The sequence below is a fragment of the Garra rufa genome, chromosome 16 (genome assembly GCF_049309525.1).
Source record: "Garra rufa chromosome 16, GarRuf1.0, whole genome shotgun sequence".
Lineage (NCBI taxonomy): Eukaryota > Metazoa > Chordata > Actinopteri > Cypriniformes > Cyprinidae > Garra > Garra rufa.
The window spans coordinates 21,723,412-21,747,570 of record NC_133376.1 but is presented as its reverse complement, the minus strand read 5'-3'; the positions used below and the strand labels follow the sequence as shown (position 1 = coordinate 21,747,570).

The 24,159-nt window shown below is 39.7% G+C and overlaps 1 protein-coding gene across 3 annotated transcripts in view; it reads right to left on the bottom strand.

Moving 5' to 3' along the window:
* LOC141288182 (A disintegrin and metalloproteinase with thrombospondin motifs 2) overlaps positions 1-23,406 on the bottom strand; it is a 199,859-nt gene extending 176,453 nt beyond the window's left edge. For all 3 annotated transcript variants that reach the window (XM_073820280.1, XM_073820282.1, XM_073820281.1), the window contains exons 1-2: positions 23,227-23,406; positions 20,351-20,742 (exon numbers count right to left, since the gene is read on the bottom strand). In XM_073820280.1, coding sequence (XP_073676381.1) covers positions 20,351-20,742; positions 23,227-23,311 — 477 coding nt within the window. In that variant the 5' untranslated portion in view covers positions 23,312-23,406. The remainder of the gene's footprint in view (positions 1-20,350; positions 20,743-23,226) is intronic.
* Between the last annotated feature and the right edge of the window lie 753 nt (positions 23,407-24,159).

Below are 24,159 nucleotides of genomic sequence, written 5' to 3'. Positions count from 1 at the left end.
GCTACTCCAAGTGCCATTTCTCTAAGCTAAACCATTTTAAGGTCTGATTTCTGCATTTAGAGTGTTGGGTGGGGGCGTTGTTGTTGCATTGAGAGGAATTGTCACTTTGCCCATTATTCCCATAGATATGGATGCCCTGCCTCTAACAGAGGCCCGCTGATGGTAATGCGCTGCCTCTGAAACACTGAATTACCGCGATACATCAAAGCTGCAGCTGCAAAGAGGAAAAAGTGTCAAAACAGTGCACACGAGCCTGGTCATTTCTCATAGTTAACCTCCTTAACTAGATTACCCCTCACCACTTCTACCGCAGCCCTCGCACGCCGTCTTCAGATTCAGCCTCCAAAACAGGGTCAAGGACATCCACGACCTTGATGTTAAGGCTCTGCAGTAGCAGATACTACAGCCCAAATGTCCCGGAGCGCATGAAACGTGCTATCGGTTGCAATACGGCGAGTTTTTGTCTCTGGAAATGTGACCACATCGATAAAAGTTCAAAAGCAAAGGGGGTTGGCAGCTTGCAATTAATGTATATTGACTTTCTTCTCAACCTTGAGTTTACTGTTTGCTCTTACGTCAAACACTCCAATCAGCTGTCCTGAGTATTGGCCATCAAGAGGTTGATATGGCCAGACCCGTAGGTCTTTCTTTAGGGCATCAATTAAGGTAGGCGCAGCGATGCTCATGTCATTTTCGGCGGCCAGGTTTGATTGGAAACTAATGCGAAACCCTGCAGGATGAACTCAACACCTGATGATAGAGCGCTCTGCTACTTTGGACTTAAGCCCAAATAAATGACATCTTAATGTGAGCATCAGTGCTTTTGGCAAATGAACTCGTCTGTGTTCTGAGCTCATCCTGGCATATGATGCTGAGACCTGTATTTATCTGCTGCTTTTGCTACAACAGAAAGTATATTCACTACTGCTTAAAAATTGGGGACAGATACTGTACAGCTAAGGTCAAAAGTTTGCATACACCATGAAGAATCTGCAAAATGTTAATTATTTTACCAAAATTAGAGGGTTAATACAAAATACATAAAAATGTTACCTATATATTGTTTTGTTTAGTGGTAGTTATTTATGAGCCCAACAAATTCTTTGGTTTTTCAGCATTTTTGTGTATTTGAACCCTTTCCAACAATGACTGTATGATTTTGAGATCCATCTTTTCCACTGAGGACAACTGAAGGACTCATATGCAACTATTACAGAAGGTTCAAATGCTCAGAGATAATCCAGAAGGAAACGATGCATTAAAACTTTTTGAATTTGAAGATCAGGTTAAATGTAACTTATGTAACTAGTATCTTCTGTAGCTTTTGAAGGGCAGTACTAAATGAAAAAATATGATATTTATGCAAAATAATAAAAATGTACACATCATTCTGTTCAAAAGTTCACACCCCTGCCTCTTAATGCATTGTGTTTCTGTCTGAAGCTACAGAGTTCCTCAGTTGTCCTCAGTGTGAAAAGATGGATCTCAAAATCATACAGTCATTGTTGGAAAGGGTTCAAATACACAAAAAATGCTGAAAAACCAAAAAATCTGTGGGACCTGAAGGATTTTTCTGAAGAAGAGTGGGCAGTTTAACTGTTCAGGACAAACAAGGGACTCATGAACAACTATAACAAAAAAAAAAAAAAAAAAAAAAAAAACACACGGCTGTGGATCATTCAAGTAACAACATAGTATTAAGAATCAAGTGTACGTAAACTTTTGAACAGGGTCATTTTTATAAATGCAAATATTTTGTTCTCTTGTGGACTATATGGAAACATATTTTATGTGAAATATCTTACTCAGGTCAGTACTGCATATTTTGGTAAAATAATTAACATTTTATTAGACTTATTTCTGAAGTGTCACATGACACTGAAGAATGGAGTAATGTCTGTGGAAAATGTAAGTTTGCCATCATAAAAAAAATTACATTTTAAAATATATAAAAATAGGAAACATTGTTAGACAAACATTATTTTTATTCTGTTTTTACTGTATTTCTGATCAAATAAATGCAGCCTTGGTCAGAATAAGAGACTCAAAAACAACAATTTACATTTACTTTTCCTCTTTTTCAGATAATTTTATGTATAGATTTTGCTTGTCCCAGACCCATACTTTTGGTCTTAAACTATGAATATCTATTACAATTTTATTAAATATTATGTACTGTATGTAAAACTTCGATAATCTAAAAAAGCAAAAATAAACCATATGAGTATTTACTGTGAAATATTATGACTGTTCTGCATCATCTATTTTTTGTCTAATAAAGTTTAAGTTTTTTTTTAGCTAAGTAGACAACAGTGTCAGTGAATAGTATGTGTCAACTGAAATATTATACAGTAAACAAATATGGTAAAAATCACTTAATATTTAAAGAATACTTTTTGTTGTTGTGCATAATTTTTTTAGTCAAGCTAAAATCAGGCCAAACTATGCAAAATATTTGAAATGTTTTGTGTGTGTGTGTGTGTGTGTGTGTGTGTGTGTGTGTGTGTGTGTGTGTGTGTGTGTGTGTGTGTGTGTGTGTGTGTGTGTGTGTGTGTGTGTAAAATACATAAAAGAGTAACTATGAAAGTAATCTTAGCAAGAAAAGATTATGAGATGTGGTATTATGTGCTATGGAAAAGTTCACAACTTCCGGGGGTGGGGGGGATACCAATAATAAATGGTCTCCTGTAATTTCCCACACAAGAAGGTAATATTCCAGCAGCAACAGCTTGTGACTCAGCTGGATTTTTGACCTCTTTGCAGATGAAACTGTGTTCCAAGTTTCTCGGATCACTCCCATTCCAGCATGGAGAGTTCTAAATACAGCCTGAAATCCGCAAAAATGCACAGTGTAAACAGCATTCCCACGACAAGACATCTGAGCATGTTTTAAAACAGCTCAAACGAATGCTGGCCAAGCAAAACAGAATCCACAATTCATGGGTGCTCTGGCTCAAAGGTTAAGTGCTTTGTTTGGAGGATAACAGCTAATTCTTGCAATGCTCCTTATAGAATACAACTTTATGTGGAGGAGCTTTGATCTTATTATGCTTATTAGGACAGTAGTGCTGTAAATCTATCTGTTAAATGCCGCTTACAAGCTGTGCATATGCCATTCGCCTCACCCCAGGCACAAATTACACAGCGTCTGTATGAATCCAACACCTCCTCACCCTATCAAATTCATTTAAAACAGACGGTGCTGTAACAATTTAAGAAACTTATTTCTGGCAAATACGCCGCTCTTCCCATCGGCGGCACATTAGAGCCTCAGATGGCCAGAGAAACTCAGCGAGTCTTAAGGCGGGGATGGATAGACGTGTTCACAGAATGACTGGAGACAGCATCAGTCATCTGATGTTACAGCCTACAGCCTCCAAGTAGGGGGGCGGTGGGGTTACCAGAGGGGAAAGCGAACGAGGAAGAGGCAGAAAATATAATATTGAGAAACGAAAAAGCTTTTCCTTGGGAATCGAGGTGAATGCAGGCAACATGCTGTCACACATGAGGAAAAAGACAATCAGAGAGGGCCATGTCACATCCCATTTCTATCAAAGACACAAGCCTAGGTCTCCACGAAACAATCCAGCCAAACCACACATGGGTAACAAAGTAGCATGGCTTTACAGCACCTGTATGACATTAGCTTGGAGAAGACAAAATCATGCTTTTATTCCTGAAAGGGACAGTTCACCGAAAAACAAATATTCTGTCATTATTAAAAAATCATTAGTAATGGAATTTTTTAGGGTTTTAGATTTAGTTAACAATAACAATGACTGACCAATCATAATGCAGAATCCGTTATTTTGTCCGACAATCAAATCAGACAGGAGAGTCGAATAACTTTAGTGGACGTAACTTTTTTCGTGGTTGAAAATAAAAACGTTCTGATGTTCATTCATGTTTATTTCATTCTTTAAGTAAATAAGAAAAGACGATTAGTTCATTCATTTTTTACGACACATTAAAGAGCCACAAAACGGTAATTATTGTTTGAATTTCTTTAAAAAATGACAACATTTTAAAGCTGAGAACTTGTTTCTTAAAAGAAGTAACCTGCTCTGGCTTGTCTGTCAGCAAGTTATTAGTTTCCACTTTGTTCCATAGTGGCAACATAGCAACAGAAACTATTGTGGGAGTGTGGGTTTTTGCAAAGGGTCAATTCCCATCTTTTGCGAGCATCTGGGAAGATTTTATGATTCAGGATGCGCCCCCTATGAGGCTACTACAGCTGGCTAGCTACTATCTGACAGTCTATGTGGCATTACCTCACCAAAGTGTAGAGTTAGAGGCATGAACTGGAAAGATATTTGGGAGGCCCTATCATCACTCTGCCCTTGAACAAGGCACTTAACCTCGAACTGCTCCTGGGCGGCTAGGCCTATGTTGTAGCGCCTAGTTTTTTTCTTGTGCAACCTGCCTCTATCTTAAGAAGCAAACAAAACAGTGGTAAAAGAGAATGCATGTGAGAGTGATATACAAGGAATGAATAACTGGATTACAGACAAGTGAAGCCATCTTTTTAGCAGAGAGATTGTGAAAAAATAGCACAGGACATGAGAGGCAACAGATCTCACCACAGCAGGAACCCATGGAGTGAGATTCTTCACTCGCCGTGGAAGAGGAACATAAAGCAGCAAGCATGATTATTAGCACGTTCCCAGAGCAAAAGAGCATGGAAGATACACATATTCTTAAATAGGCATGTTTTATTGGGGGGAGGTTTTGTTTTTATTGAAGAAAATCCAATAACCCTGCTGAAATTACCAGCATATGCTGTGTTTTGCATGCTGGTCCCTAGAAGACTTTTAACTAGCTTATTCAACAATAATTCCTTCGGTGATTAGCTTCAGTATAAAGAACCAGGCTACTTCATTTTGTTATTTAATAGCATCTAAATACTGGTTCTCCAGCTAGAGCGAGCTAATAGCTAATAGCTATTTAAAGGGCACCTATAATGCAAAATCCACTTTTACATGGTGTTTGGACATAAATATGTGTTGGCAGTGTGTGAACACAACCACCCTACATAGATAAAAAAAAAAACAGTTTCACAGGCATGTCATTTTGATTTTCTAAGCAATGTAACATCATATTGTTTAGGCCCTGCCCACGACCGCTAAATGACAGTCCTGCATTGCCATAGTTTCTGCCCTTAGCGAGTTGTATTTGGTTGTATGCTGTCCTCCATTTTCTCCACGCTCGAGCAGCTGTAACGTCAACAATGTTTCATAAGCAATCCCAGTGATCTGTGTTTGGATGTAAGACTGAATATAAGAGTCTTTTTTCTCAACATCTGAGCTGCTGAGGATGTAGTGTATTCCTTTTATTTTTGAAGGTAATGCGCTTCAAAATTTCAAAAATGTGTTTATGTCCACGCAAGTCATTTCACTTCAGACTGCTTTATGAATGCCAGGTCTTTATAGTGCGTAGCTAACGTTTTTGTTGTTGTTGTTAAGATTAATGTTTTTTTGCCTTTATTAGGATAGGACAGTTAGTTGACAGGAAGTGAGGTGGGAGAGAGAGGGTGGGATCGGGAAACGTCTGCGAGCCGGGACTCGAACTTGAGACAGCCGAAGCACAGCGGTGCTGTATGTCACGCTGTGTCCATACGTTATCTAAGTAATTTAATTGATCAGTAACGCACTGTCCTTTCGGTGGCGCTAACAAAAGTGTCTTCCATGTGCTGTTGACTCGGTCATGTGAGCTCTGTAACACTGCGCTATTTCATCCCACTTTTGGTAAGTTTTGCTTCTCATATGTACAGCTGAACACCGGTTCCCTTTCGAAGGGAACTCTCACTGCGTCCTCTAGAGGGCACTTAAGGGGAACGCCGCAGCGTGACTCGTGTCTGAAGAATACATAGAAAAACTACATGAAATGGCCGGCGACAGCGTATGACATCACCGCGGCGCGCACGTCGCTGCCGCTGCGTCACTACCGGGCGACCATAACATAAAAAGGGCGCCGGTGCAACACAATACATCTTCTTCGTCTTCAGCTTTCTTTGTCTGAGAGTGCATTGGAAACGGTAAGAGATTGTTTCTCTGACTACTATTATTGCGAGCACTAGCAAATCGTTTAAGAGGTGTGTTGATCCGTGTCCTTGTTATCTGACACCTGATGACACACATGATCTTTGCGTGTTTTCTTTGGGTGAAGAGCACGTACGCGATGTCCTTGAGGGGGCATTGTGTGTTCACTGTGAGCGTTTTCCGATAAAAAAAAAACTCGGGTCTCGTCTGTCTCTCTTTTCGAGGAAAGATGAGCATTCATTTGTCCCTCGCGGATCAGGTCCTGCCGTTGCCGAGGCGCGGAGGATATTGAGCTTGTGGGGGTCGCAAGTGGAGCTGGCTGACGAGTTAGAAAGGGGACTTTCCCTTTCTCACTCGTCAACCAGAGACGAGGACAGACTCCTGGCTGATGATGACGCCCTATCTTTGACGTCATCAGATCCTGGAGCAAGTGCTCTTCTGGGTTCTACCCAAGACGAGCAGGAAGAGCTAGAGATGGATGAAGAGGCCGAGGCCGAATCCTCTCAGCCTTCCTGCCCTGCATACGAGGAGCTCCATCTCACTAATTCCCCTGTTTTTACCATCACCTAACTACAGTTAGGTTGGGGCTTCCTGCACGCTCCCCGGACCTATGATGTTTTTAGCGGTTCTATTATTATAGGAACCCTGATTACTGATGGTCTGGAACCAACCTTACTAGGCTGTTTTCTGGGGAAACCCGCCTCTACAACGCGCAGGACGTTTTATGGGTGAGTACGATCCATTTCCTTTTAAGAAAATGTTTTTTCTGGATCTGTTTTTGTGTGTTGTATTTATTCCTTAGGAAGGAATACTGATAAGTCAATGAAGCACCCTCCCTTTGGTCGTATGGTGGTGTTCGTCCTCCAACACTTCGATCCAGAAGGGACAGCCTTTAGAACAGGTTTCCCCCCTTTCAGTGGTTAAATGTGGGAGTTGTTCCTTCACCTAGGTACAGTAAGCGTCTTAAAAATACATTTTAGGATTGCCTTAGCATGTTTAACTCTGTTGCAGGCCTGCATACGAGAATCCCCTTCGTGTCCTCTCCTAAGTGAACCACAGGATTCCCCTGGACCCTGTTTAAGGAGACCTAGAGGAATTTCCTTTTTTAGCCTCTTGTTTCCGTGGAAACAGAGCCTCTCTAAACCTGTTGAGACAGGAGTTCGCTTAAATGGAGTGCCAGCAGGCCACCCCCTTTAACAATATGCCTGAGGGCGGGGGGAAGTGCTCGCTGCAGACTCGGACAACTAAAGATGCTCCCCTTTCTGCGGAAAAGGTTTATTTTGAGCACCGCCTGGTGACCAACATTCCATGTTTGGTTTAGGATTCTAGATCACTGGTATGTGACGCTCCCCTTTCTGCGGAAAGTGTTTTATTAGCTGAGTGTCACTCTGTGACTCATCTCAAGCCACCTCATATTAGCCCGAGGGCACGGGAAGTGCTTGATGTAGAATCTACACCCAGGTATACAGATGCTCCCCTCTCTGCGGAAAGGGTTTGAGCATCTCTCGGGGTCAAAACACCTCGGACCATTCCCTTTTTAAGCCTGAGGGCGGGGGGAAATATCTGGTGCAGCTAGTTCACCTGAAGTGTAGTTGCCCCCCCTTTTTAATAAAGGGGGTTATTCTGAGGCACCACTTTGTGACTATACCCACGGCTCAGGAATAGAAGCCCGTTGCTAGCACCTTAGGGTCGATTCTCGCTCCTCAGGCCTCATTTCACTTCCCTTTCCGAGGAAAGGTTTTACGAAGTGTCAAACCATTAGGACGGTTTTTCCCCCTGGTCTCAGGGCTAGGAAGCTGTCCTCATGATTTATTCCTGGAGTTCCTAGAATTCTATAAGGCACCCAGTGCTCCCCTTTCTGAGGAAAGGGTCCTTTAGAACATAAGAACTCGCGTTCCTCCCTGTGCGCAGGGTTTTGGAACCGACCTTATAGCTCCCCTACTGTCTAGGGTTCCCTTCAGAGCACCATCCCCGGGCGGAATGTCTTCCTGGTAGTGAAACCCCCTGGGAAAACACTCTCCTTAAATCCGATCATTTCGGTAAGTGTCCCACGCTACGCCTGGGCATCTTTCATTAAATCCACAAGAGTGGTAAGTGCACAGACATCTGGGGCACTTCTATAAAATCCACATATGTGGTAAGTTCCCACCGAGTTTTGGGTTCTTCCTTAAACCCTTTATGGTATGGGTCATGCGTTTCCACCTCTTTCCCAGTTATTGGAGTTGGCTCACAACCCCGGTCCCCTGGGTTCAACTCTTTAGATATCACTGTTGGTGTCTACTGACCATCCACTATCAAGGCGCGCCACTGCCAGTGGCCCTTTCTCTGAACAGACCCAGGACAGGTTTACTGCCCTCATATGAGAGCCAGTTCCTGAGGGAACTAGGCCCTATGTTACGGTAGCTCCTTGTTCTGACAAGTCTAAGCCCTTCTTTGAAACTTAGCCGTTTCCCCGAGAAGGAATTTCTCTAATTCCAAGCCTAGAGCTGTGCCCTGGGTTCCAACCCATCCAGGTAAGGGGGTTACAGTTCAGGCCTTTGGCCGTGGGGGACAACGTTTTGACAGCCATCACCACGTCCTAGTAGGGGCAATTCTTTTCAGAATTGATGCTTAAGTGCTCGCTGTCACAGCATGCACTCCCCTCAGCATGGCAGCATGGGTATATCTGTTCCCCTAAAGCGCCCTCTAGAGGACGCAGTGAGAGTTCCCTTTGAAAGGGAACGTCTCTAGGTTACGTATGTAACCTCGGTTCTCTGAGAACAGGGAATGAGACACTGCGTCCTCTAGACTCTTCGCCATACCTCGGATGATAAGCTTCAGACTTTGAAGATGTATTGTGTTGCACCGGCGCCCTTTTTATGCTATGGTCGCCCAGTAGTGACGCAGCGGCATCGGCGCGTGCGCCGCGGTGACGTCATACACTGTCGCCGGCCATTTCATGTAGTTTTTCTGTGTATTCTTCAGACACGAGTCACGCTGCGGCGTTCCCCTAAAGCGCCCTCTAGAGGACACAGTGTCTCGTTCCCTGTTCTCAGGGAACCGAGGTTACATATGTAACCTAGAGACGTTCTCTCGCTTTCATGCTGCTTCAACTGACTGCTTATTGTTGTAGGTATGCAAAGCAGAGACTATGCACTCTTCTGAAGACAGGTGGGAATATGCAGCTCATTTGCATTTTAAGAGGTATTCACCAAAACAGCTCATAATCTATGGGGTATTTTAAGCTGAAACTTCACAGACACATTCTGGGAACATCCAAAACCAATATTACAGCTTGCAAAAAGAGGCATAATAGGAGCTCTTTAAATTAATGGGAATGCTAATTAATAGATTTTTTTCAGGATTTACAGACATTTAACCAAACCAGCAGTGTTGGGCAAAGCTACTTTTAAAAGTAATTCATTACAATATTGCGTTACTCCCTAAAAAAGTAATTATGTTACTTAGTTACTTTTTATGAAAAGTAATGTGTTATGTTATGTTTGTGTTACTTTTTTAAGGGCCTGTTTGTTTTTGTTTTTTATATACAGTCAAGGCCGAAATTATTCATACACCTGGCAAATTCTGACTTAAAGTTACTTTTAATCAACCAGCAAGTTTTGGTTTTTTTTTTGACCGGAAATTAAACAGGCTTCTCCCAAAAGACAATAAGACGATGTACAAGAGGCATCATTGTGGAAAAAAATATTTCTCAGCTTTTATTTTCAAATAAAACAAAAAGTGGCATGTCCAAAATTATTCATACCTTTTGCGAACTGTCACAGTCTATGGGAAAATCCAAAGTTCTATACCATTCCAAATAGTCCAAGCTGTTCTAAAGCATCCTAATTACCCTGATTCATTGGGAACAGCTGTTTTAATCAACTCAATAGGTGAAAAACAGAAGCTCTCTGCTGTTGGTTTGTGGACAGTCATGGTTAAGACAAAGGCTTGACTGTATATAAAAAGTTCAATTTTTAGCTAATGTAAAAGCTCTTTCACATCAAATAAGGAAATAATTAAGCCTCATCAGGCTAAAGTAAAAGCAAATTCTCATCTGTAGAACGCAGGAGAAGAAGGTTAAACACTTGTCAGCAATAAAAAAAAACAATGAAGCACCAATGTTAGTTTATATAAAATCATTTTTGTGTATTACAATCGTTGAACTGGATCAAAGGTCAGCAGCAAAGACATTGGTTAATAAAATAGAATTAAATACATAAAGGATATTTGTGTTATTTAACATGTTTAATTATGGCATGTTTTTGTCATATTCTGAATTTGCATTTCACTGTTTTTTAATTGATTTTGATGAATACTGAATCTGTTTTTTGTAGGGATGCACCGATCCGAATCGGCCGATCATTTGCGTGTTTTGTCAGTAAAGCCGGTTCTGTAATCAGCGGTAAATGCCATCAGGTGCGTGTGTAGTATATACACGGCTCAACGTGAAATCACGCACCTGATGGCATTTACCGCTGATTACAGAACCGGCTTTACTGACAAAACGCGCAAGCATGATCGGCCGATTCGGATCGGTGCATCCCTAGTTTTTTGTGAGTGAGATGAATAAATGAATGTTTACATTTAGTCTAGAACTACAATAACATGTTTACACAGCGCACACAGCACCTCTGTACTTCAGATTTCTCTCAACACAGGAACAGGAGACTTGTTAGTCAATAAATGGTAAAACAAAGTAACTGGTGTTACTTATTTTAAAAAGTAAAAAAAAAGTAATGCGTTACTTTACTAATTACTTGAAAAAAGTACTCTGATTACGTAACTCACGTTACTTGTAATGCGTTACCCCAACACTCCAAATCAATACTAAATATCATAAACTAGCTTGGACCACCAAGCAAATTCGTGCTAGTCTAAAGCAGTCTTTGCAGCAGTGAAGTGATATCATTGTACTAGAATTCATTGCTTTGAAAAACTTGGAGCTTGAGGACTCATGGGAGGATCTGAACTGGAAATGAACTGAGGCATCAGAAATTGCTTGAGTAAGATTAAACCGATCTCTAAAGCTTCTGTAAACAATTGTTTGATGCACAGCATGTTACAGGAATCATGACTACAAAAATATTTTGGTGGGGTACTTGCCTTTGGCAGATTGGAAAGCTTTGTCTTGCATGATAACCAGTGCAAAAACGAGATTGGTGCTTGGGACAATGTTCTGAAGCTCAATGTTCTGAAAGCCCAAATTAATTTCATTACAGAAAATAAACATACATATTTGGATTGCATGTACATATGTGACTACAAAAAGTCATAAGGGTCCTTTTTTTTTATTGAGATGTACAAATAAGCTTATTCAAATAAATAAGCTTTCCATTGATGTATGGATGTTGGTTAGGATAGGACAATATTTGGTTGAGATACAAGTATTTAAAAATCAAAATATTGAGAAAATTGTATTTAAAGTTGTCCAAATTAAGTTTTTAGCAATTCATATTACTAATCAAAACTAAAGTTTTGATATATTTACAGTAGAAAATGTACAAAATATATTTATGTAACATGACCTTTAATTAATATCCTAATGATTTCTGGCATAAAAGAAAAATCTATCATTTTTACCCATACAATGTGTTGTTGGATATTGCTAGAAAAATACCTGTGCTACTTAAGACTGGTTTTGTGGTCCAGGGTCACATGTTTGGGATATGTAATATGTTTTCCAATTTACAGTATTTCGATATTTAACAATTTGCCAGTTAAAAGTGAAAAGTGGCAATGAATATGCAATGATTACAATGATCACCACTTTTAAATGGGCTGATTTTACTGTGCATTAATAAGAGAGTCAAGTGTAAATCATTCACAGCCAAAAAATTAAAACACTTCAATCAAGATCCAAACCAAAACAACACTGTTTTTACTGCATCAATAACAAAAACAAATGAAACACATCAGCATCTGGAAGTCTGGAGGTGTGAATGCGTACAAAACAGTGTGATATCGTCCTGTATTGCTGCTTATGAAACTGCACCAACTCCACCTCCCAACAGACAAACGAAGGGAGTGAGAAAGAGACTCTCAGGAGCTCCAGGTGAACAAGCTGCTAAATGTTCTGCGCTAAGCATCAAGGCCCATGGATAATGGGTGAGACACACTGGTCATTCTGTCTGAAAGGACTAAATCAGGTTGAACACCTCAAAACAAGTGATTTTGAAACCTTCGTTTTGTATTTTTTTATCTTGTGTCAGTAACACTGTGTTTCGACACCTTTGTGACACCATTTTTGTGACTTTCCAGCTTGTTAATCTTCAGTTTATGAAGAAAAAGCTGCTTTAATTTGGTAAACTAGCACAGGCTCAATAACAACAACCATTTTCAACTTCATGACAATTATATGGTTGGAAAAACAACACTCTTGCCTGTGTGATGTTGCTTTATAATATAATGAAAGAATAAAAAACTCCCATTATAGACTCTAAAACAGAAGCTGAGCACTTGAGCACTCGGGCAATTGTTATCTTTAATATCCAGTGCGCTGCAACATCACTTTCTGCAATTTCTTTTCTTGTCACTCCAGTGATTTCAAATGATTTATTGTAAATACATTTTACATACAGTATTACCACAAGTAACCTTTGTGACCCAGGACCACAAGACCAGTCATAAAGGTCATTTTTTTTAAATCTGAGATACAACTAGTTGAAAATCTGAAGGTATTGAGAAAATTGCTTTGTCCAAATAAAGTTCTTAGCAATGCATATTACTATATATACTGTAGGAAATTTATAAAATATTTACTTAATGTCCTAATAAAGTTTGGCATAAAAGAAAAATAATAATTTTGACCCATACAATGTATTGTTGGCTATTTCTACAAATACACCTGTGCTACTTAAGACTGGTTTTGTGGTCCAGGGTCACATTTGTGCATTTGGCAGATGCTTTCTTACATTACAAAGTGTGTTCCTAGGGAATCAAACAACAGATGATAATGCTGATACAGACAGAAATCTTCTGCTATTAAAATTTCAACTATAATATCTTTCCTCATGTGGAATTTCCTCATGTAGTACCAAAGGGAAATCCCTCATCTTTTTTATGTGTTCAGTGCACAAACTGTGAAATGGCTGCTGAATTGCAGTCAGTAGAAATTGGTAATTGCAGGTTATGAGAAACATTCCTGCCCTCGCGCTGAGCCGCTGACTGGCTGATAAAAGCCTCTTGATTGAGTAATTGTGCGTTTGAGAGCCACATTGCAGGGCGGAGTCTGTAATCATAGCGTAATCTCTTGTTCGTTCATGCCCAGCACCAGCCAATTCACACAAATTCGAACAAAAGGGGTCAATAACAGCTGCTCAGCAGAAAATTGATATAATGATTATACTCTGAAGTAAATGGCACTTGAGCTGCGCTAACTCAGCTCACCATCACAGTTATATCCATGGTGACGCTAGCGCTTTCTGCTGAAGAAATGAAGTCTTTCGGCCTACAGTGTTTTCAGACTTAACCACCTGTGTCATTACCGGATCATCAACTCAAATGACCAACCGACTCTGCTGAGTTGTTAAAAGTGTTATTTAATGACTAAGTGGCACTTATGGGACTTAACCCAAAAGGTATAAGCCTGAAGCAGACCCCCCTTAAACTACATGAACGAGATTAGCTGGGTGAGATCAAGTAATGCTTCAGAACTTCAAGCCAACCGCAAGTAAAAGTGAAGCAAGTGAAACAGATGTTCCACAACATGTAAGGCGAATGGAGTGCTAATGTTCCTCGTGGGACTCTATGCTCTATTCATCACCTCATCAGAATTAGACATGCTGCCGTACTTGTGTTGGAAGTGTTAAGGAAAAAATTAGCTCTTCCAACAGGTCCTAAGATATCGAAGGAAGCTATAATGGTACTGTATGTGACAAATGCCAATAACCATATCTAAAGGAGAGTTCACACTGTAATTTGCAGCAACAAATTGTCCTTTATTTTGAACAAAAGGGTGTTGTAGGTAGATAGATTTTTGTTTTGTTTTTTGCACACAAAAAGTCTTGTAGCTTCATCAAATTACCACTAAACCACTGATGTTCTACAAACTATTTTAACAATGTCCTTACTACCTTTCTGGGCCTTGATAAATAAAAAGCGATTGTCATGCGCATTTTGTCAGTAAAGCCGGTTGTGTAATCAGTAGTAAATCTCCAGCACTGACAAGCTAAGTTATATCACGTTTATTATTACAGATGATTTAATCACGCAATAATGAAATCGAAAGAAATCGTTCTGTCATAATGACAACTGTTTGTGTAGCTTCTCAGTGAACTACGGCTCTGTGTAGTAAATGGCGCTACATCTGAAAGCATGTGAAAATACCACATTTAATAACATGTTTTTACTCCAAACTCACTTCATAACCTCAGTCGAGTGTTTAAAATAAATCCTTCTGTGAGATGATGTGGCTTCTCATGCAGAATAAGGCACACAACATATTCCATAGTATTATAAGCAGTGATAAAGGCATTGCATTATAAATATACTTTATTATAATGAAATTTATAATAATATTGTCGCAGTCATGTGTTTATTAGTCATGCTAAATCAATGAAAGCAGTTAAATCTTCTGTTTATTCAGCTGAAGCGATAGGCATTTCCTGGGTTTCTTTTTCAGGGCGTATTTGGAGTTTCCATAGGGGAGCGCCCTCTGGCCTTCGGATGAAGATTTACTGCTGATCACAGAACTGCGCTTCACTGAAAGATACACATGACAATCGCAGCTTCTGCCTAATCACGATTTCATTACGATTTATCATGCAGCCCTACTTGAATGTGTCAGTTGAGATGCTGCCTATGCAGGGTCAGAACGTTCTCGGATTTCATCAAAAATATCTTAATTAATGTTCTGAAGATGAACGAATGTCTGGTATGGAACAACATGAGGGAGAGTAATTAATGACAGAATTCATTTTTGGGTGAACTAGCTCTCTAAGCAGTTTCCCTATTAGTGTGTATATTGTCGCTCTGTGAGTAAAGTCAAACATGATTGAATCTAGTGAACAGCTTTGCCTTTTGGTGCTGATGCTGCTGTCAACTAACGCCAGCAATGCACGCTATGATGATTGGCAGAGGGTCTGATTGATGGTATGAGAGGGTTGCTGGATGCAGATTCGCCCCAAGAGATGAGAAGAGGCAAGAGTATAATTGCGTCGGGCAGTGAAGTGTGTGAAAGGATTAGGCCTTGGCCACTCTTCAGCACACCCATATAAAAGACTGCCCCCCCGGGAAGCAGCGCGCTGGCCTGCTTGTGTACTGAAACCAACGTGTCGACAGCACCATTCGTCTTCGATACGCCTCTCCTCCCCTGCCTGTTTGCTATCTTAGCCTTGGCCTTGTCTTTCACCAACCATGGCGTGTCCTCTCCGATCCTGCTCAGCTGCTCAACACTGTCTCTGTCTTCATTAGTCTGGCCATATTACGAGTGCAAGCTTCCCTCAGGATGTGTGGTGGTGTCTCTCACCTGTCTGGTTCCACTTTCCTATCTGTTTGGTTTTCTGAACACTATCCTGCGAAAGTTTAGCTGTTCATTTAGTTGCAGTTAAAAGATGCCAACTGGCTCACCACCAAGACCATGGACAAAAAAAGCTAGTAGTGAATATTAAACAAACAGTTCTGCCAAAAATGAAATTTCTGTCATCATTTACTCACCCTCATGTTGTTCCAAACCCGTATGACTTTCTTTCTTCTGTGAAATAAACAATTCAATATTTTGAACAATCTTCACATAGTTCATAGCAAAAACAGACGCTAAGCTCCAAAAAAGCACCAAAAAAGAACCATAAAAGTATAACATTTGCTGTGCCTGTTTGTTCACAGATTCAATTCATTTAACTCACTCAAAATCACAAAAAGGTGCAATTTGTTCGCATTCTACATTGCTGTTTCCAACACAGCACACACTTTTAATCGTTTTCGTACACAGTTATGATTACAGCTCCATATGTTTCACTTTCCAGACATAACAAGCTCGCTCTGTAGCTCAGCCGGCACAGAATTCGACTTTGGATGTGGAATCCTTGGGTACGAATCCTGTGAAAAACATAACTCACAATGAAAAACCTGTAAGATGAGAAATCTGAAAACAAGCTAAAGCGGCATGCTTGCGATTGTGCTTTTACATCAGATTCACTTTTGTTTATACTATCGGGTATATATCGGTGTTAGTGCTGTTGGTACATAATTTTAAAAAGTCTCTAATCATTAGAATTATAGCACCACTCAACGGACATTTCAGAACTGCATTGACACGTACAAAACCAACAACACATAAAACGTACCATATGTACGTTTATATGTTCTGGGGGGAAAAAACAGACAGTCTTTTGATGCCACTCAGTGGATATTTCACATCGAATATGTCATGAAACGTACATGGTGGTAAGATTTCGCGTCTTGCAAAAAAGTTCCCACAGGAACGTTTTGCCATTACATAAAACTCCCAAAGGCTGCAACTGAAATGAACACTGCTGTCACTATTTTATTGATGTCCTTACTACCATTCATTCTTGAACGTGGTAGTTACGTTGCTGTCTATGGAGAGTCAGAAAGCTCGGATTTCATCAAAAATATCTTAATTTGTATTCTGAAGATGAACAAAGATCCTACGGGTTTGGAATGACTTGAGGGTGGGTAATCAATGACAGGATTTTCATTTTTGTGAGAACTATCTCTTCAATATAATACATTAAGAGGTGACCAGTCACACTGACAATCTGTTTTTGTCAGCTTTTAAAAATACAAATAAAGGGAGTCACTGCTTTTTGTTACTTTCATTGTCTGTATTACAAAATAGCACCCCATCATCTAGTGAGTGGACAGGCTTAATTTTTCTAGCTTATAAAAACAATAAAGACTTTTCCCTTGAGTCTCTGTAAGTGCTAGCGTAACCTGCAACATCGGGCCATGCCCCACAATAAAACAGATGTATGCACAGTCAACATTTTGCTATTATTAAAGGATCTACTCAAACTGTAGAACACAATACACAAACACACTCAGAAACACACAATTGTAAACCTTAAAAAACCTTTAGCAATTAAAACCACAACATCCCAAAAGATAGATGTCTGAACACACATACAGTATATTGTGTCAGTAAACACCTGTTGATAAACCATACTTGAAGAATTCTCAGTTCTGCCTTACTAAACCAGACTGTCTGATTATCACGGATACATCCCACCTCTGACACTGGCAAACCACACACCTCTGATTTGTGGAAAAAGATGGTTTTGGAGAAAACATAATACCACATAAGTGGATTTCTTTTCAGCCTACCTGACCTCTTGCTCGATGAGCAGATGTTTTGATTTCTTTGCAGTTCCAGTTATTCTGAAGGAATGGAACAATGAGTTTCTACGTAATTTTTGAACAAGAAGTGGATACTGCCACAATGTCTACCTACTTCCATCTGGATGCTTTTCCATCTCATTAAAAACCATTATACAGAAGCTATAACCAGAACCGCTTAAACATTTGTATGTGTTTTTTATTGTAAAATGAAAACAAGCATCTGTATACATGCAAATCAGGTGAAACTTAAAAATGTATATCAGCCTCACCTGATCTGTCTCTCTGAAAATATACTCAAAATACACTGCTATTAGCATGGCCACTCTTCATTCTGCAGCATAATCACGTTTACGCGCTCTTCTCTACAAACAAATTTCTGAAATATCTAGAGCCGTGAAGCTAAGGTTGCATTTATTCTCTCTGTTGAAGAGTATCGCCCTCAGAGGAAATGGAGTTACTGAGGCTGTTCTATATGCAAGATGCCCACGGCTGTAGCCCTGGATGACCCTGAGTGTTTGAAGCTGAAGGACAGCATGGAGACTAGGTTTAATCCTGTGGGCACTATGCCCACTGGAGCGTGCACACACAAACACACACAAACTGACACAAGAGTGGACATACCTGTGCACAAGCACACAAACACACACATGTTGTATACAGAAATGCCTGAGCTCCATATAGGTTATGATATAAAGAGCAATGAAATGCTACACACACAAACATGCAAATGAAACATAAATAACAAACATACCAAGTGGTATACTAGGTTTACTTTTTTATCCTATTGTTGTTTTATTAAAAGCATTTACAGTTGAGGTTAAAAGTTTACATACACCTTGCGGAATTTGCTTAATTAATTATTTTACCAAAATAAGAGGGATCATAAAAAAAATCATTTTTTTTGTACTGACCTAAATAAGACATTTCACAAAAAAGATGTTTACATATAGTCCACAGGAGAAAATATCAGTTTAAAAAATAATTGGTTTTTCATGAGTCCCTTGTTTGTACTGAACAGTTAAACTGCCCGCTATTTTTCAGAATAATCCTTGTGGTCTCACAAATTCTTTGGTTTTTCTGCATTTTTTTGTATTTGAACCCTTTCCAACAATGACTGTATGATTTTGAGATCCATCTTTTCACACTGAGGACAACTGAGGGACTCATATGCAACTATTACAGAAGGTTTAAACGCTCACTGATGCTTCAAAAGGAAACGCGGTGCATTAAAAGCCGGGGGGTGAGAACATTTTGTATTTGAAGATCAGGGTAATTTTAACTTAGTAACCAAGTGTCTTCTGTAGCTTCTGAAGGGCAGTATTAAATGACAAAAATATGATATTTAGGCAAAATAAGAAAAAAGGTACACATCTTCATTCTGTTCAAAAGTTTTCACCTACCGGCTCTTAATGCATTGTGTTTCCTTCTGAAGCATCAGTGAGCGTTTGAATCTCCTGTAATAGTTGCATATGAGTCCCTCAGTTGTCATCAGTATGAAAAGACGGATACCAAATCATACAGTCATTGTTGGAAATACAAAAAAAAAATGCTGAAAAACTAAATAATTTGTGGGACCTGAAGGATTTTTCTAAAGAACAGCGGACAACTGTTCAGGACAAACAAGGAACTCATGAACAACTATCACTAAACAAAAAAACACAAAGATGCGAATCATTCAGGAAACAACATTTAGTTGTTATTAACAGTATTAAGAATCAAGTGAATGTAAACTTATCATTTTTATAAATTCAGCTATTATTTTCTCTTGTGGACTATATGAAAACACCTTTTACATGAAATATCTTATTCAGGTTGGTAGTAAATAAAAAAATAACGTGCATTTTGTATGATACCTCTAATTTTGGTAAAATAATTAACATTTTGCAGATTCTGCAAGGTGTATGTAAACTTTTGTCTTCAACTGTATGTATGTATAGCTCACATTTTAATTATATAACCTGAAAATACATTACTTCTGGATGATTTCAGCAGACAGCATAGCCCTCACTGGCTCTATGTGCTTACTGTCTACATAATTTATTTGACCTCTGTTTATGACGCTTATTCGCTCTATTTATTTTCTTATTCCATTTCTTGTTGTATAAAGATGTCAGCCACAGGGGGCGTATGGATCTCATGATCTCTGACAGACTCTCTGAGCTTCTCATCTGGGTCCGTTTACAATTATAGTTTTATTTGAGTAAAGAAAAAAGCCCTCCAGTAATTAACAAGAGACCTCTGCTCCAATCCTTACATCTGTCGCTGCCATAAACACAGATCTCAGCGCACACAACAAGTCACAAAGCACACTTCCGCTCAACTATTTATTTGCCTTTCAGCTTGTATTAGGAATATCCCTGGATACTCACAAAATCAATGACTACTGCATGAAGTAAGAAAACATTTCAATATTTTGCTAAAGAGACAGTTTTAGGCAGCTCCATGGCTTACTGTAAATACTCAAGGCACAAGACAAAAATTTAGGCTACACCTTAAAGAAACTTAGCGGGACCCTCATTAGGGGTCAAGAATAGTTCAACCAAAAATGAAAATTAGCAGAAAATTTACTCAATCTCAGGCCTTATAAGATGTAAATGAGTTAGATTGAGATTCTGAGAAATTTAGCAATACATCTTTCACTCACCAATGCATGCTCTGTTGCAATAGTTAACGAAAGCTACAGATTAATGTTTGTAAAGTTTAAAATATAGATATTTTTCTTAGACAAATGCATCACTTTGCTTCAGAAGGCCTTTATTAACACCCCAGAGCCGGAGTACTTTTTATGATGGATGGATGCACTTTTTTGGGCTTCAAAATCTCAACAGCCATTCACTGCCATTAAAGCTTAGAAGAGCCAGGACATTTTTAGTATAACTCCGATTGTATTTTTCTGAAAGAAGAAAGTTATATACACCTAAGATGGCTTGAGGGTGAGTAAATCATAGAGTGATTTTAATTTTTGGTTGAACTATCCCTTTAAGTGGACGTACTGGACACCATACAAAATGAAGGCCAATGTGGCCACTTACCAGGCCGTCGCAGTTACTAATAGCTACGGAGGCTCCCTGTATGTCCGTAATGTCACCAACATACATGCAGTCGCTCTTCAAAGGCTCGGAGTGCGTGCCGTCAGATTCCTGCCACTCCATCTTGGCTCCGGGAGCCACCAGGCGCGTGTTGCGGTGAAGACGCAGGTGAAATTCCCGGCCGAAGACGGTGACGTTGTAGTAGAGTCGCTCAGGCGTGCCTCCTCCGGACTCATGGTGGGCGTGGTCGGCCGATGCCGCCTCTCTTCTCCAGCGCCTACGGAACTGCCCATCTGCTGGACCAACCGATACCGCATGGGACAGGAAGCGGCCTTCTGCATCAGTAAGAACGGGCTTCACCAGTCCATAGTCCCCCAGAACATGCTGCAGGGAATCTGCGTTGAGTTACACACAAAGATAGTCAGTCAGACAGCACACGTTGATTGTAGTGCATCAGCATCTATAATGAATGCAACCAGGCTAGCGACTTTCGCATGAAACTATGTTTCTTCTTAGAAAGCAGATTAAATTTAGAGGTGTTTATGTTGACACTTGGAATGCACAGTCCTTTCTATGCAGCAAGTATATGCACATGAGAAGCAATGGGTCAGACGGGTGTGGGTCTGGGTGAAGAAACACATTAACACTTTTTTGACACCATCATTTTCAAATTTAACGACGCCTGTTTGTGCACAGACTGTGCGAGACTGTATGAAAATTGTGTTGTTCTGTGTTAGTAATAGTACATCTGTCTGCCTCTCTTCACGAAATATCAATGTATCATTCACAATATGCCTTATTGTTTTCAATGACAGCAGATGCATGATAGATGTATTTAAAATATTGAAATTCATCAAGAAGAAACACAACAACAGACTCACAACAAATGTTGGAATAATAGAAGATCACTCATCCTAAATGAGTGTCACAAAACCTAGTGAGCAGCCTACCAAGGAAGGCAGCGTTTTAGGCACTCATCCAAACATATCTGCGATGCCTAAAAATGTTCCATGTGTTCCTATAAATGTTGCATGATGCACACTTAATGCCCAAAATACTCCACTCACACAATTCACCTAAAATTCTACACACACCTATGATATCCAAAATTGCACCTATAATACCCAGTAATACTGAATTTACCTGATGTACAGAATTGAAACACACAACTACCCCAAAGAGCCATATGCATCTATAATACTCAATATTATTTTATGCACTTGATGCACAAAAATGCTCCACTCAAATGTGATCATGGACCACAAAACCGTAAGTAATTAGAACAAGTATATTTGTAGCAATAGCCAACAATACATTGTATGGGACAAAATTTTCTTTTACGCCAAAAATCATTATGATATTAAGTAAAGATCATGCTCCATGAAGATATTATGTAAATTTCCTATTGTAAAGATATCAAAACTTAATTTTTGATTAGTAATAAAAAGAATTTCATTTGGACAACTTTAAAGGCGATTTTCTCTCCTTTTTTTGCACCCTCAGATTCCAGATGTTCAAATAGTTGTATTTCGGCCAAATATTGTTCTGTTTTAACAAACCATGCATCAATGGAAAACCTATTTATTCTGCTTTCAAATTATGTATAAATGTCAATTTCAGAAAATTGACCCTTATGGTTTTGTGGTCCCGGGTCACATATGTCCAAATGGAGCTCTCAGCAATACATATTACTAATCAAAAATGAAGTATTAAAAAAAATTTATATCGTCATGGAACATGATCTTTACTTAATATCCTAATGATTTTTGCCATAAAAGAAAACTGTATCATTTTGACCCATACAATGTATTGTTGGCTATTGCTACAAATATACCCGTGCTACTTAAGTTTCACCCCATTATGCCTAAAAATTAAGTTTAAAAAGGTTCTCTTCTATATAATGCCTACATTATATTGCACACACCCATGATACCCAATGACACTTCATGCAACCGATGCACAAAAACGCTGCACAAACACCTATGACGCCCAAACATGCCACATGCACCTGATGCTTAAAAATGCTTCATATATTATGCTCAACATCTAACATTCCTAAAAATAATACATGCAACTGATGCACAATAATGCTGCACACACCTAAGTAGCCCACCTAACAATTATTCTCAAAATGTTTGTTATCTATGCAAACAGCTGGTGTCTAGGTAGACAACTAGCTATGATTTGAGACACAGCCGATATGTCAGTTCAAAGTGATGCTGAGCTTTGCATGCCATGTGCATCTCTGAAGAGAGCACTGAGTACTCCTGCACATTTATTACAATCTCTAATTCACAGATAACCTTTACAAGTCACAAACAAACCGAAAGTTGTAGCACAAACAAATAACCTTCAAATCTCAAATCTCAATTCAAAAGTTCAGTTTAAGAGCTTTAGTTTTTTAGTTTCTTTATGCAAAACGCACGTTTTTTGTTTAAACGCTCTCAAAGGAGGAGAACAGAACGGGGACATTTTTTTATTTGAAATCAATATCCTGCAATACTTCAGCTCTCAGACAGATCAATATCGCCAGAGCGTCCGTCAAAGATCGCAAACGCGAGAAAAAAAAAAGGAAGAAAAAAAAACATTTTCACTACACCAGAGCTGCGCTGAGAATTTCAGCAGCATGTGAAAGCAACACACTTCACAACAAACAAAACAGTAATGACACAGCACACGAGAATGCCACGGCTGTTTATATTTCCTAAAGCTCCGGAGAATTATTAAAAAGCTCAGAAATAGCCTGTGCCACAAGTTTCTCTCATACAGGGATGGGGACGGTGCGCAAACATCCAGGTCTGATGCGCACTGGGGTGGTACCGGGCAGGACATCTTGCGATGGGATGAAAGTGTAAATAGGTAAAGGCAGCCGCACGTACCTATGCTACTGGAGATATAAAGGCCGTTCGTCTGCAGAAAGATCGGCAGTGTGATTAGGATAGTAAATCCGGCCGCGAAATCCATGGCAGCTCCGAACTGCGCAGGTGAGAGAGACGCACTTTGGGATCCAGCGTGTTAAAGTTCCCTGCGCGACCAGCAACCGCCACGCCAGCAACAGCCGCCCGCAACTTACTGCAAAGTGCACTAGGAGAGAGCGCGTGTCTCTCTCTCTCACACTCTCTCTCTTCCTCTCTCTCTCTCTCTCTCTCGCATACACACACACACACACACACACACACACACACACACACACACACACCCTCTCCCTCCTCACAGACTCTTACTAGGTTTCTCTGTCAACACCTGAATGCGCGCACACACACGCGCGCACGAGCTCTCCACAGTGCAAAGCGACAGAGGGATGCGGAATCATTTCAGACAGCGGGGCGATATAAATATTGATATTTTAAGGACTTCAAACTAGACGCGTGAGTGAATGCTGAATTTGTTAAATGTCGCTGCTTCAGCGTTTGAAACTTTTACACATGAAATGCTGCTTGTGTGAGGTTGTGTGCTTCACGACCTGCTCAAACTTTTTGCAGGGCTTCATCACATTCTGTCAAAGCATCATCAGCTAGAGCAATAGCGCCCTCTTGAAAACGCACACAGACTGTCACTTATTCAACAATATTCACAGGTAGGCTGAAGTACCACATTATCAACACCAAACTAGAACGTTAATCATACTACAATTAGCATTATCATTCATATTAACTACATTTTTTTATTTACACTGGACGAACAAGTGCTACCCACACAAATGTCTAAAATATTATACAAAACATTATAAATATATTTTATTATGAGCCCTCTGTGAAACGGTTGAGATGCCAACTATCAGTCAAATATTTTTTAATGAAAAAGCTGATGGG